The sequence below is a fragment of the Pteropus medius genome, unplaced genomic scaffold, assembly GCF_902729225.1.
Source record: "Pteropus medius unplaced genomic scaffold, Ma_sr-lr_union100, whole genome shotgun sequence".
Taxonomy (NCBI): Eukaryota; Metazoa; Chordata; class Mammalia; order Chiroptera; family Pteropodidae; genus Pteropus; species Pteropus medius.
Window position 1 is genome coordinate 18,975,769 of NW_024349801.1, and position 16,007 is coordinate 18,991,775.

The 16,007-nt window shown below is 33.7% G+C and overlaps 1 protein-coding gene across 7 annotated transcripts in view; it reads left to right on the forward strand.

The window, feature by feature from the left end:
* Positions 1 to 16,007, forward strand: part of WDR72 (WD repeat domain 72) — a 201,282-nt gene that overhangs the window by 31,696 nt on the left and 153,579 nt on the right. For all 7 annotated transcript variants that reach the window (XM_039888997.1, XM_039888999.1, XM_039888993.1 and 4 more), the window contains 8 exons: positions 971 to 1,077; positions 6,463 to 6,541; positions 7,644 to 7,818; positions 8,327 to 8,403; positions 9,567 to 9,686; positions 10,644 to 10,789; positions 11,171 to 11,267; positions 15,643 to 15,784. In XM_039888997.1, coding sequence (XP_039744931.1) covers positions 971 to 1,077; positions 6,463 to 6,541; positions 7,644 to 7,818; positions 8,327 to 8,403; positions 9,567 to 9,686; positions 10,644 to 10,789; positions 11,171 to 11,267; positions 15,643 to 15,784 — 943 coding nt within the window. The remainder of the gene's footprint in view (positions 1 to 970; positions 1,078 to 6,462; positions 6,542 to 7,643; positions 7,819 to 8,326; positions 8,404 to 9,566; positions 9,687 to 10,643; positions 10,790 to 11,170; positions 11,268 to 15,642; positions 15,785 to 16,007) is intronic.

A 16,007-nucleotide genomic window follows, 5' to 3' on the forward strand; every position in this document is an offset into this window, starting at 1 on the left:
TTCTAACCAACCACAAAAACCTTCTTTGAAGCACTAGAAATTTAGTCTGATAACAGACTTTTTAAAGAACTATTTCTGGTTATGATAGAAATAAAATGAAGGCAGAAAACAATTATGCTATGAAATAATGTGTTCTCATTGATATGATTGGGTTATCATCTATATACATCTATGTTTGCATGATTCAGAAAAAAATGAGTATTAATTCATTTGGAAATCAGATTTTTATTACTCATGAGACACATTTTATTAACCACAAGTTTTCTAGTTATTAAAATTAAAATTTTAGTCCCTTAATGACAACCACTTCTCCATTTTAGGGGATCTCGAATATTTTCTATTTTGTAGTTTGATTTTTATAATCTTGTTTTACAAAATAATGAGAAATAAACTTCTTTCACACTAATGGAATGATTAGCCCTCAGTGCCATATTTTTAAATTCACAGATTGGAGAAAAACACTGGTATTTAAAATAATAGCTTAGTTGCAATTTTATTTTTAACATAGAAAAGTTAATTTAACTATTTCAGAGGCAAGAAGCCAAACAAGATATTGTAATGGTTTTTTTAAAAAAAGGAGGTAATATTGTCTTTGTGTTTTGTAAACTCATTTCTGAATTCTCAAATTTGCATATCAATATTTGACTATCATTTGAGGCACATTTTATACATTATAATAAATATCAACATTGACTTATTTGTATTCAAAACCTAGATGTTGTAGAACAGGTCTGACAATCTTTTAGGTTTCATGATGGATACCAAACCAAAAACAAATAAAATTTGTACAAGACAGTTCCTTTATTTAGAAGTTTGTTCTGTGGAGTTTGATATGCCATGTATCAGTTTTCTTGAAACATGTACAGCGAAAACATAACAGATTTCCATATCAGAATTATAAATATATGTGTAATGTCATATTTATATTTTCAAACAAAAAAGTTTAAAAGCTCACCCTCATCATTTTCAGATTTTGGCAAAAGAACTTCTGTTTGGTCATTCGGCTTCAGTAAGATGTTTGGCAAGAGCAAGAGACTTCTCTAAACAGCCTTATATCATTAGTGCTGCTGAAAATGGGTAGGTACAACGTGTGCAATTTTGTACCTGTCTCCATTTCCTCTCCATTTTTAAAACCTGGTGGGGTACAGAATTCTATGGCTGAAGGAAACCTTGGTGATTAACATGTTCCTTTTGCATATAGGAAAATATAAATCTTGATTAGTTGAGTTATTTATATAATGGTCTCAAAAATGTTATAGCTTCTGCGACTCCCAATTTTTAAACATCCCAATGTGTGTATCAGGCTTTGTGGCAGCCTCATTTTGTAAAGGATACTGGCAAATGCCACCTATTATAGAAGTGAAATGGGAAAGTCTGGGTATTTGTCTTTTTTCATGTAGTAACTCACTTTGAACTCTTAAGCAAACTCATCCAAGCCTTCGCAGTTTTGTAAAACAGTTCAATAGTTACAATCTTGACATTGAACACTTGTCTGAAATCATTATAAAACAAACAGAGGAGAGGATTCAATGTAGTGGAATGGTGGGAGAGAGAAGGGAAAGGAACATATACAGTGATTTGGGTATCATTTCATGGAAACGAGGTTTGTTCAGATGAAATAGGACTTAGCTGTAGGAAAAAGATCCACTGATGGGAGAGCTACTAAGAATTAGACTCCTGATGAATTATTTGCCAAAGTACACTCAAGAATGCAGAATTGATTTAGCATGCATTTGTGAACGAAGGATTGGGTTACTGGTTGAAACAAGAGAACCCCTCCTTTTTTGTTTTTAGTCCAAGGAGAAATTATATGGCTCTGAATTCTGAGTACCAAAAGAATGAGGAATCAAGTGTCCAACTTGTAGAAACTAAATAGTTTATGACAAAATGACTAGTTGGAACTGATATCAAAGAAATATCTATTCTTATAGTTTATACCAAAGCCACAATTGTTGTACTTAAAGAGATTGAATTTTGGATAGGCTAAAGTGAAATGTCCTAGTACATTCATTTTTTTTAACGATTGCCAATAGCTTTTGTACAATAGGGCTGCCACAAAGCTTGCTACACATGCTGAAATATTTATTTCCACTTGAGAATTTGGGGGATGATGAATTTTTGAAGAATTATAAAAATAGCTAAGTGAGAAATAGATCTGAAAAATGAGTAACAGCTTGAGGTTTTTGCCCATTCGTGGTCTAGCTTCAAAAAAGAATCTAGGGTTAATGGACACATTCTGGATAATAGATTAATTCATCTGTATGAGCCCTGTAAATATAATTGTTAAATAGCCAAGGAGTCTGGTTTGGTCTTCCTTTTCCAATATGATTTGAATTTTCTAGAACTCTTGTTTCTTTGTAAATAAAAGGAAGTAAACACTTGGAGAACTGATAACGAAAGGATAGAATGTTAAAGAAAAAGATAAGATCTTGGAAGGGGGTCAGTGAGAAAAAGCATTATTTACAAAAGAATGTTGATTAAACTGAGATCTGAATTCTCAACAGTAAAATGAAACTACCCGGAAGTAAAATATCTTCAAAATGTTGAGAAAAGGAATCTGTCAATTTAGAATTATATCTCTAGCAAAAATATCTTTAAAACATGAAGGCAAAATAATAACATTTAAGACAAATACTAATAAAACTTAATCATTGCCAGCAGACCCTTTATAAATAATGGAATTCTAAATTATATTCTTCAGTAAGAACCATGATTTCAGAAGGAACATCTAAGATTGAAGGACTGTTGAACAAAACCCAGCAAATATTTTAAAAATTTAAATAAACACAGACTATAAGACACTATAATGTTTATATACACTCCCCATCCCCATTTCCATCCCCCTCCTACACAATCCTAATGGACAGTTGCATATAATAACATAATGATCAGATTCCATGTGTTCCGGTGTTTTAGAAGTGAGTAAAGATGTCGATTAACTTTAGACTTTACGCTAGATATGCAGGGTGACATTTCCAGGGTAGCTGCTAAAAGAACAGACAAAAATAACAAAAATAAAAGTAATAGAATATAAATCTTTCAACTTAAAAAAGAAAAGAAAAAAAATGTTCTTAATCCAAAGAAGACATAAATGTGTCCAGTAGAAAGCTCAAATGAGGTAGTTGAAATAACTCTGAATAAAACAGCAGTCTAAATTATGTAGAGACTAAGACCTCTAGTTAAATTACAAAGATTGTCAGACAAATAAAAAATAAAAACAGGATAAGGATATAGGAAAGTTAAAAGTAAGTAGATGGAAAAACATTTATGAGATCAATACTAACCAAAATAAGGTTAATATAGCTATATTAATATTTTATATCAACCCATATTTGTGGTTAATAAAACTTTAAGTCAAGAAATCCTGACATTGTTAATGAGAATTTTTTACTTAATAAAACTTTCAGTCACCAGCAATAGATAAGACTAGAGAGATAAGCAGGCATCCAGTCTTGGAGGTTTGTTGCACAGTGCTCCTCAACCCTGAGTTTGTATCAGATCACCTGCAGGGCTTGTTTAAATGCAGATTTCTGAGTCCCACTCCTGGAAGTATGGGTTCAGTAGGTCTAGGCTGAGGTTCATGAATTTGCATTTCTAATACATTCCTGGACATGCTAATGCTACTGGTTCAGAGAACATGTTTGGCGTAGCAGGTACCCCACATTTAGGGCAGTGAGGTCAAGCATGACGGAAAACTCATTGGAGATGATACCATTCATTGAGAAGAGGGTACCAAGGAGGAGAGATGTTATGTTTTATTTCGAACACGAGAAGCGTGAAGTCCCACAGGTCATCCGGATGGAGGCATCTAATAGGTAGTTGCGTGTGGAAATCTGGAGCTCAGTGGGCTTCCAAATCTGGAACAGGTGTGAGCTTCCAACATCATATAGGTGGTAACTGACATCATGGGTGTAAATAACTCACCCAGAGAGAGTGGGAAATGTGAGAACATAAGAAAGCCTAAGACAAAAATCTAAGAAAAAAATATTTAAGAAACAAGCAAAAGAAGAGAAACCCGAAAATGCTAAAGAAAATCCAGAAGCATAGTACAAGACACGAGAAAACAAAATTTGAAGAATATCATGGATTTCCAATTAGATATGGCAAATGAAGCATTCATGTTTATCTCCTCTCCCTGTACATACTTCATTAAAATTTGAGCATAGCATTAAAAGTGTTATAAGTACAAAAATATGAAAGTAAAAATGGGGCTAAGAGAAATAGTGTATTTTTTGAAAGATGCAAAGTGGATAGAGGGTTGGTGACTGATCTCTCTGTTCATCAAATGAATTTTTATTGAGGTGAGGAAGTGAGGATATAGAATTGAATAAAAAAAAATGTCCTTTTCAAGGAACTTTTAGTAGGAATTTAACAGTTTCTTAATTTTATGTGTTGTAGATATTTTCTTCTGTTTTTTTTTTCATTGAAATGAAAAAGAATTTTTTAAATTTAAAAATTATCAAATTCATTTTTTAAATAAATAAAGATGATTTAGTTTATGTACAAATGGAACAGTACTTATACAGGATATGAATAATATACATTTAAGTTAATTTTTATTTCTTTTTATTAAGTGTATAACTTGTACAGTTCCAGCTAAAATGTCAGTGCCACTTTTGATACAAAACAAAATTGCTTTCTTTTCTTAAATAGAATTGATAAGCAAGAAGTCTACTTTAGCTTTGTGATATTTTTGTATTTTTTTCATATTTAAGATTGAAAATAAAATAAGTAAATAGAGAAAGCATTAGAATCTAAGAGAATCTAGAAACATTAGTATCACTGGGGAAGCTTTTACTGATGCCCAGGCTCCAACCCTGGAAAATGTGATTTAATTAGCCTGGCTTGATGTCTGGGTTGGGTTCCAGATATCAGTGTTTTTTAAAAGCCTCTGATAATTCTAACATAAAGCCAGGGTTTAGAACCACTTGTTTGGAGATAGACTTGCCTAGAAACAGGTTAACTCACCAGGAGCTTTTCAAAACCCCACGTTCAGGGTCCCAACAAAGAGCCATGAAATTAGAATCTCCGAGGGTAATTTTTGAAATATTCACTGGTGATTGTTGATGCATAACTAGAACTGAGACTGTGCTGATAAACTCAGATCCCTTATAGAGATAAAATTTTATATTGGTGACTGCTTAAGATTCAATTTCTTTTTTTTTTCTTTCGATGTGTATTTCATTACCTCTGAGATACATTATTTGAATTTCTCCCTTTCTCACAGTCTTATTTTCTCACACACAGGTTTTTTTCCCCCTGTTACTGAGTTCCATGCCTCAAGTCTTTTTAGAATAAGGTTGGCTATAAACAGAGAGGGGAAAACACGTGAATATTTTGTTTCTAGAACATGATTTCTCAACCTCAGCACTAATAACATTTGGACCATTGGGGACTTCTTTGTTGTGGGGACTATCCTATGCTTTACAGGATGATTAGCAGCATCTCTGGCCTTTCTCCACTAGATGCCAGTAGTGTGTTCCTAAAATGTGACAACCCAAAATATCTCTAAACATTTCCAAATGTCCTTTGCGGGGGCAAAATCGCCCCAGGTTGAGAATCACTGATTTGAATTTCGAGTCCGGGTGTTCAGCTAGAAAAACAAAAAAGCCCGTAAATCACTAAATGCATTTAACATTATTAGTTCATATATTTTGTTTGTTAATAGAAGCTTCTCCTTTAAGGCTAATAAAGCTTTTATTTTTCTTCCATGGAAAATTTTGCTTGTGCGTTGGAACTGTCAAAAAGGAAGAATAAATTACCAAACAATTCCCAAACAGTCATTTTGGTATTTGTGAACAGAAATCATAGAGATCACTGCTTTATACTGATTGTATTTTGTGGTTGTATTTCACAACTGTGTCTATCTCTTTGTAACATTTATGTAACCAAGTCGGAGTTTTCTAGACAATGAGGATTTTTCTAAATATTAAGTGACAAGGATGATTTCAGAATTTCAGGAGAAGGAAAGAAATAAACCCATGAATGATAGGCCAAAGGGGGCCTCTTGGTGGCACTGTTTATTTTTACAAAAATGATACCTGGGCTCAACAAGATGTAGCACTTGATGCATTATGCTTTTCAGAATATGTAGTTTTAAGTTCAGTGAAATAAACCATTTTTAAGATGATGTGCAGTTTCCATGGAAAGGTGATTGTGCTGTCACTGTAACTGGCTGTGATAACTGTATCCCCACAATTTGTTGTAGGTCAGGTTGGTGCTAAGGTAAGGTTTGTAGGCTGGCGTCAGGATGTAATTACCCAAACAAAAAGACATAGATACAGTATGTCATCCCTGCTAATGACCACAGCATTTTCTTGCCCAGTAATCTGTAACAAAAAGCCACATAAACGATCGGATTGCATTTAAGTGCAGCACTAAAGAAAAACTTGGTGGCACAAAAAATTATTCCAGCCAATTGAGTGGAAATGACAGAGAATAATACAAAGTTATCTCTGCTAGGGAGATGTGCGTTTGGAATGTCACCAATGGACAGTGCGTGGAGAAGGCCACACTTCCGTACAGGCACACTGCAATCTGTGTAAGTATGGTCACTTCCTTCAGAACATATTTGGCTCCTACAACTGCTTCAGAGCACTGCCATGAATGCGTTTGAAGAAATGTCTTTAAGGATATTCTTTTCTCGAATTTTTTATTCTGCCATTATAGTAGAATATCATCAGTTATCACCTGTTATTTGGGCATTTTCTTCACAAAAGTTATTATTCAGCCCATTTTTTCCTGATTATTTCTGTATCTTTAAACATAGGTAAATTTGAAGAGCAATTTCCTTATTTTTCCTTAAGTATAATCATAAAACAGACACAAACACGGAGAGATTCTGTTTTAATGACATGCTATTTTATACAGCAAAAAGGGTTTTGTTTTCCTTGTTTCCAATTTTAACCTCTTTTGGGTGGGCAGGTTCTTAATGTCTGAATTTATTAATGAAAAGAGAGGAAAGGGCATAGCCATAACCTTTATAATCACTTACCAATATTTAAAAGGATTCTGGCTTTTGGTAGATAGACTCCAAGCATATATGTAGTGCAGCTGCATGATTCCAGTGGTGTCGACAGTGTTTTTCATATTTCACTGATTGCTTTTAGCACCGATGACCTGCATTGCAACATGCACCAACTCCTTTCTGGGACCAAAACCTCACTCAGTGAGAGAGCTCATCAAGGGTAAAATATATTACTTGATCTTTAATAAAAGCCATTCTCACAACTTATTTGGCGCAAGAATTTCTTCAAGTGTTCTTCAGATGCTTTTATTTCTTCTTAACATGTAGCAGTGTTGCTAGGATAAGGAACCTGGTTTTTGTTATTGTTTAGTTCTACATAGCACTCCAGAAATAGTACACTTATGAGCTTTTCATGTGATATGGAATAAGCTTCCTTCTTCACAAAGGATTCCTCTTTCTTTAGAAAAAAATGATGAAATAGAAATGAGACTAAAGTGAAAAATCAACACTTTAGAAGTGTGGAATAACTGAAGTAAAAGAAATTTTAGTAGTTATTTATTCAAAGACCTTAATGGAATAAGTGATAAAACTAAAATCCAGAAAAGTCTTCACCACAGCCAAAATTACGTTAGTTGTGAGTGATAATTAAATTGTCGCTTGAATTCCATTTACATAGTATTACCACTGCTCATCCCGGATGACAGGAGAAGGCTGGCTTCTATGCTGTGGAGAATATCAAGACATTCTTATAATCGATGCCAAAACTTTGACTCTTGTTCACACTTTTACATCATCTCAGTCTCCTGATTGGATCAACTGCATGTGCATTGTTCACTCCATGAGAATTCAAGGTAATAGTTGGATATCATATAAGACTAACAGATTGCATATAAAAATATCACTTTTGAACTATTTGTTAAATTATTGGGTAAGAATTTAAAATGATTCTTTATGTTTACCTGTTAGTGGGGATAGCTCTCTAAGCCAGATCAAGAAAAATTGAGAACACCCAAGCCAGTGGTTCAGGTTGTTCAAAAGCCAGCATGAGGTTGAGATGAAATGGAAAGAGGAGAGAGAATCCGTGTTTCTACCATTCAGTTTTGTTTGGTACATTTAAAAAGTAACAAGCAGATGTTGGTTGTAGATTAGCAGGACTCTTGGAACTTTTGTTCTGCTGTATCTTCCAGATGTAGTAATGAAAAGAAAACATGATCTAAAATGTTCATGTAAAAAAACAACAAAGCTGAATATTTTCCACCTACATAGCCCTGTGTAATCCTTAAATGATCATGAAATGATCTTTATAGCAACTGCTAATAGCAGTGATCAATTTATATGTAACCTTTGTTGTTTTTACAGAAGATTCTCTCCTGGTGGTATCAGTAGCTGGTGAACTCAAAGTATGGGATCTCTCTTCATGTATCAGCAGCATTCAGGTTGGCTTATGAAACTTTGTTTTCTCCAATTTCAAACATATTTATTGAAATTTTTTAAATTGCAGGGATGTTACATGCTTGTTGGTACAGGTTCAAATAATATAGAAGAGTATAAATTTTACCTCCGTGTACTTCTCCCCCATCCCTCTTCCTGCTTCCAGTGCCATGGGCACTGGTAATAATTGGATTATGTTCTTCCATTCTTTTCTTTATGCATATACAAATGTTTTTATTTACACACACTTGCACACACACACTGATTACATTTTTAATTAAAAATAAAAATCATAGAAAACTATCTTTCCCTTATAGTAAAAGATCCCCTTTCTTCTGGATGTGTGTGAGTGGTGGCAGGGAGATGTCTATGAATAGATGGGGGTCACATACCGTGGGAGTCCAGTATATTCATCTGCTCCTCAGCATCAAGCTACAAGTCAAGGTGATGGACAAGAGGACATAGTATTTGTGTTGGTGATGAAATTATTTTGGCTGCCCCACGGAGCTCTGGGCTTTCCTTAGGAATGTTTGGTTGAGGAAGCCTAGGAATTGTATTGGCTTACTAAGCCCTAGAAACACACACTCAGCATTTTCAGAAACTGACTGTGAGTATAGTATTCTATATATCCTATGCTGGCCACTCTTCTGTCTTTTCTTTTTTATTTGTTTTTGTTTGTTTTATGCCTACTGCACCTAGTCTTCCTAGGTGGTCTCCCATCCAAGTACTAACCAGGCCTGACCCTGCTTAGCTTTTCTTCTGTCTTTTCAAACCACTGTGTATTTTTCTGTGATAGCAATTAAGATGCTGTAGGGTTTTAAAAAAATTATTGGTTTTTTTTTTTTTTTTTTGGTCTCTCTGCCCTGTCTGAAAGTCAGTCACTTATTCTTATTTTTATGTTTTCTGCTCCAGGCTACTCCACCACAGAATGTTTGTTGAATGTTGAACAATTGTTTATAATGAATCCTTGAATCCATGTGGGTTGTCTGTTCACTCTTTCTTTTGCAAAGTAACTTCTTAGTTCAGAAGCTTAAAAGGAAACTGGAGTACTTTTCATTTTATAATAATGGTGTGATCAACTTCAGGTGTTCAGTGGAGCAAATCTTCTGATACAGTCACATATAAATTACCTAGAACTGGTACTAAAATGTTTCCATTCCCTTTGCAGGAAAAGCAAGATGTCTATGAAAAGGAATCCAAATTTCTTGACTCGCTGAACTGCCGGACAATACGATTTTGCACATATACAGAGAGACTTCTATTAGTGGTATTTTCTAAATGTTGGAAGGTATTATAAAATAACAATATATACCGGTGATATACAAAAGTATATTTTTCTTGTTCAGTGCAACAATTATAAGAATGTGATTTAAATGTGATACAAACTGTTTATAATATTATTACCAGAGCATAGGTGACCTGTCTTTTATAACTGACTTTTTTTAGTTTTCCACTCCTCATATTCAGTTGTTTTGCTTCCCAAGATATTATATATGTAGTAGTATATGGTCATTTTATTAATAAAAAACATATTAATAATGTGTATTTATCTCTAGATTATTTTCAAAAATTGGCCTTCCCCTTTAGAACTCAAAAGAAAACTAAAACGTTTCACCTACATAAATTAATCTTATTAATAGATTTTTTTTTTCTTTTTCTGCTCTGTCACTACATTTGTTTTAGGAAATATACATTTCTTTCTTGTAAATACATTCACTGATGTCTCCAATAATTTTTAAAAAAGAGCTAATTTGCCATCACTTGATAGAATCCTTTTTCCTTGAATGTTTCATATACCTGGCTCAATTAACGACAGTATATTGTCTTATATGCTGTTATATTTTTAAATGAAAATGCAAAATATATGGTCTAAAAATGGATTTCTGCTACATAAGCTCTTTTATGTAATACATTTCAAATGCTAAAGTTGAACTATCCATATGGAAAGAATAAATTATATAGAGATTTTGGGATTTTTGGTCTCTCTGCCTTATGGACACATTCTGGAATGAGAAAGCCAAATAAAGTTTATCCACCGAAACATACCTTAGGATAAATATAAGAAATAAGTACTAGTAAGACATCTTGATACATGAGTACAGTGTGACCTATCAGTAATACTTAATATGTTGTTGCATTAACACTGTCATCTAAATAGACTTGATTAGCACAATTTATCTTTCATCTCATTGCCAGATTAATTTGGAAGCTTTTGTTAATGTGCATCATTCACTTTGTGTTTTAGGTTTATGATTATTGTGATTTTTCCCTTCTGTGCACTGAAGTTGGTAGAAGTGGGCAGTTTTTTGCTGGTGGAGAGGTGCTTGCTGCTCACAGAATCATCATCTGGACGGAAGATGGTCACAGTTACATCTATCAGCTGCTGAACAGGTGGGCTCAGATGGGAGCAGCATACAAAACATTCAGGTTGAAAATGAACTTTGGGAGGTTTATTATGGAAAAATCTCTGCATGCTGCCCATGATCAAAAACCAGAACAAAACAACTTTGGCACTAGAAGATTTACTCTGGGCTTGGTAGGCTTCAGCCTTTGTATAAAACAGCAGGAGATGAAGGAATGAGATTAACCATGTATAACTTGTACAGCTGGTGCTGGGTTTTCAAAAAGTCACTTGTAATTATTAACCCAACAATTTCTAACTAGAGTTTAGAAACTTGAATGGTACCATCCAGCTTTTGAAAGTAGGAGGGAGAGAAAATGAATAAAGAACTCCAAAGTTGTAAACTTTGCTTTTTATTTTTTGCCACGCAGTGGGCTTTCAAAAAGCATATACCCTGCTGATGGAAGAGTGCTTAAAGAGACCATTTATCCTCATTTACTGTGCTCTACTTCTGTGCAGGAAAATAAGGTAATGCAAGAAAAGAGGGACTGCCTCAAAGCTGTTTCATTCTGGTTCTTAGATAAGTGTTGCTTTGTCTGTAACAGTCAGGCTTGAAAAAAATGGAAGAAAGACATCAAGTTGTTAATGAGAAAATCAAATCTAAAACTGTTAATGGCTACTGAAGAGAAAACTTTAAAAAATCTATTTTTTTAAGTCTGATTAAACAGTACATATTTATTATGGAAAAATTATAAATGTTTAAAAACAAAGGAATTAATTCCAATTTTTACCACTATAGATATTCATTGTAAATAGCTTTATTTTGTATATTTACTTATTTTAATTGGAAAATTTTCAAATATTTGAGAAGTTGCAAGATTACTACAATTATCACTCACTCATATACCTTTTACCTAGATTCACCAATTGTGAACATTTTTGCCATATTTCTTCTCTCCACACACACACACTCACGCTTTTTGCTGAACCTTTAATAGATGCTTTGATAAATTATTAACATTTTGATATATCTACTCCCATTTTTAAACTATCAAATGCTTTATATCCTGTTTTTTTTTTTTAGTTTAGTTTAACTATATATTGAGATGATTTTCACATGTTCCTAGCTCTTCTTCTGAATAAATTTTCTTGTTAAAACAAATATAATTATGATGCCTGGCAGAGAATTGAGGATATAATTGTGAGCTTTTACTTGACTAAATTATGTCTTTGACATTCTATGAAGCCTGAAAATTTAGTTACTTTATTATAGTAGTGTTAACTACAGTGTTTTTGTTTTTGTTTTTTTTAACCTATTGGACTTGGTCATCAGTTAATTATCCAAAAAGGTATTTCATGGAGAATGGAAGAGTTTTGAATTATTGATGTGTCAACCGAGGAAGCATGTTCCTTTTTACAGAATGATGGTTTGCTTAATTAGGTAGCATAGCTGTTGGAAATCCTGTAGTTCAGTGATTGTTCCTTTAACCGTCTGTGAGGTTTTGTTGCAAAAACTTGATTAAGAAGCTGTCAGCCAAATATTCGAACTCCAGGTACCACTGGGGCATAGGCAAATTTTAGAATTATGGCACCCAGGAGTGGCTCTGAGGTCATTTGTAAGCAACCATAGAGTTTTGTGTTGCTGTTCATCACAAAAGCAGTATTGTGGCTTATGCAGAAAGGTATTTTTAGTTACTTTTAAAGGACATGCCCTTTCTTCCTATTTAGCTTCAGAATGCATTTATAAAGCACAGTTTTCCCTAAAAGCTAAATAGGAATTTCTAGCCTATTGCAAATATCAACACTATACATAACTACCAGGAAAAAGTACAGCAATTACAAATTAATTTAAAAAAATACTAATCTTATGCATAGCTACCTTTCTCAAAATATGAAAATAAAGATTTAATGGTTCTTCTATCAGTAATTCTTATTGCGAGAACCAAGTTGTTTCCGTACTTTAAAAGTGAGAAGTGCTTGGAAGCCAGCGAAATGTGAATAGAATAGCCTGAAACCGAAAGAAGATGGTCTACCCATTCTTAGACTTTTGCTTGCCCTTTATCCAGACAAGAAATTAAAGTCAGACATTATTTTCCTTATTTAAAATATCACCACTATTCACTAAATATAGAACTTCTTAGATGCTCTTGCAGGTAGCAGGTAATGAAGGCATTTTGGTGGGGCGAAGAGATGAGTTTGATAGTTATAATGAGCTGAGCTTAGAAAAAGGTGCTGTATAAATGTGTAGTATTGACTAGACTCTTTTTTTTTTCCAGAATTAAATCTTATGGTTTGAGAGTTACAATTTGTGATGCATATCTGCTGATAGAGTTATAGTAGCAAGAATAGGGACTCTCCTTTCCTTCCAGTAACTTTATGAGTCTCCTTAGATTCAAATCATAGCTGATGATCATCAAAGCCTGTGACAGGGCTTCTGGTTGTTAAGATGAGGAGCTGAGCTTCCCAGGGTCTTAGGTGAGGAGTAAGACTGTAGGGTTGAGGTGGGAATAGCTGGGATAGAAACAACCTGAGGATTACAGGTAAGAAATTTGCCTGCGTGAACTGAGTAATGACAATGATGATAATGATGGGTTACTTTTTTTGTCTTTATTATTGTCAAATATACACTCTGCTTCATTTACATCAATTGCTGTCGTGATCCCATTTTAAAACCAATGTTCGGAGAAGTTCATTCTCAGGATCCGAACCCAGGCAGTTTGGCCCCAGGGTCTGGTAATAGGTCTTTGGAGAGATTCTCAATTGTTCTGAAAGTGGATAATAAGAGTAGTTAATATTTACTGAGCATGTACCAAATCCCTGGCACTATTCTAAGCATCTTACCCTTATCAACTCATTAATCTTGACAGTAATCCCACATAGTAGGTGCCTTTATTAGCCTTCTTTCACAGTTAGGGAACACGAGACATAAAGAAGTTAAGTAAATTGCCTAAATCAAGTAATTGGCTCTTTTATTAGAGTTAGTATGTGCTAAAACTAGGATTCGAATCTAGTCAGCCCATGAGAATTCACACTTAATGACTATATTTTATTACCTTTTGGAGGACAGCTACTTCTTGTGATAATACTGAGTCTTATGATAGGAAATCAGAATTTGCATGGTAAAGGGCTGTGAGCAGATTTTCAGGTGAATTGCAGAACTAGAGAGGGAACTACTGAGAAAGAGGAGGATGGAGGTGTCAAGGAATAGGTGTGAGTAAGTGAGGAATGGCAGTATGGAAGCTGAAGGCAGAGGAGATAACAGCAGCAAGAGGACCACGGGCTGTAGGGACAGCGCACAGAGTGCGGAGGGAGGAGATGTGCTACCCCCAACTTCAGTAACCCTCCAGCCTCTTTGGAGCTTCATTTCCATATCAAAATCATGAGGGAGTTGGGCTAGTCAATTTCAAAATTTCTAAAGGTCGAGAGAGTTTGAGAAGCCAATTTAACTGAGTTTTATCAGTACATTTCAGCACAGACAAAAATGATGGCCATGAAAACTCTAAGACGCCAAATTGCCTTCTGAATCTTGAAATAAATAAATAAATAAATAAATAAATAAATAAACATAAAACAAGATTTATTCAGAGAACTGACTTCATTGGACCTGTTTTCTCTTCTGCAATGTTCTCATTTCTTGGGACTGTAGAGTATTACCTACCTTGGTTGGATGGTCTTGGATTAGTTCTCTTTCCCTCTTAGTTTCTTTATTTCCATAACAGGAATAATAAATAACTTATAAATAATAAATAATAATAAATATTTACTTACTTTGTGGCTTTGTTGTGAGGATTAAATGTAACAGTATTTTGGCCCTTAATATTCTCTAAAGATACAGGATAGAATTTTTCCTCTATTATATTTAAGTCTTGATCTTTACACTTGTGTTTTCTGACTAGGAACTGTCACTTTCTTAAACTTCTTAATTCTAGCACCTGCAGTTGGCTTTCTTTTCCGGGTGCCTTTTTATTTATACATCAAAAGTAGTTTTTGTTTTTCTAATTACTTAATCTTGTGCATAATCTTTATACATGAGTCTGCCCAAAGAACAACCACACTGCACCAAGGCAGGGAGATTCAATAGGTACATTCACTAGTGCAAACATCTTTCAGAGCACTGATGCCCAATAGTCACACTCTGCCTCAACAAAATTATAACTCTCTATAAACATATGACATTTATATAAATTATAAATACATGATACATATTTATATTAATATCATAATAATATAAACATTTATTTTAATAAATTATAGACCCATTTTATTATTCTTTGTGACCACTTGGGAAATTTAGAATTAAATATGTTAAATCTGAAAAATAGTCAACAGAAAATGGAAAACATATTAATAACACAAATTACCATACAAATATTGGTCGTTGCTATTTTAAATGACAATTAGAACTGAAGGGTCCATAAAGAAATCAGGCCTTCTTTGTGGACAGTAGAGTATTGTCATCAAGACATGAACTCTTATGTCGAATTACCAGATTCAAAAGCCCATTGCCATTTATATTACCTTAGATAAATCAAGCTCTTCACTCTCAGTTTATTCATCTTTAAAGTCAAGACAATGATAATATCAACTTCACAGGATTATTTAACTGAATACACGTAAAGCCCCTAATAGAATAATACATAACATACATAGAACATGTTCAATAAATGTTAGGTATTATTATTAATCCTCTGAAGTCTAACTGATGGCATCATGTTTTATTTTATAAAAACTTTCTTTGCCTTGAATAAGAGATTATAATTCTTGAAATTTTTGGAACAGTGGAAATAAATGGAAACAATTTAGTTCATCTATGAAGTCTTGTTCCTCCAGTGAAAAACAGTGGCTATCATTTCATACTTAGATATTTTCCTACATGAAAGCTAACATTTTTGTTTTGGACCAGAGCCTTCCCTTTGTTATGGGTTACATCAATGAAAAGAAAGAGCCTTTTTATAAGGTACTTTTCTCTGGAGAAGTCTCAGGAAGAATTACTTTGTGGCACATCCCTGATGTTCCAGTATCCAAGTTTGATGGTTCCCCTAGAGGTAAGACAATTTCATTTCTAATCACATGTCTTCTGAGAATTAGTTTATAATTAACTCACTGTTTTTCTAAGTTGAGTAATGGGGCTACAAAGAAGAGAAGTTTTCTTGTGTACTACTATGAATTAGATGCCAACATAAATAGCTTATAGATCTTATACAACAATATAACTGATATAATACAAAATAACATTAATTTAGCATGAGTGATGCTTTATTGAAATAA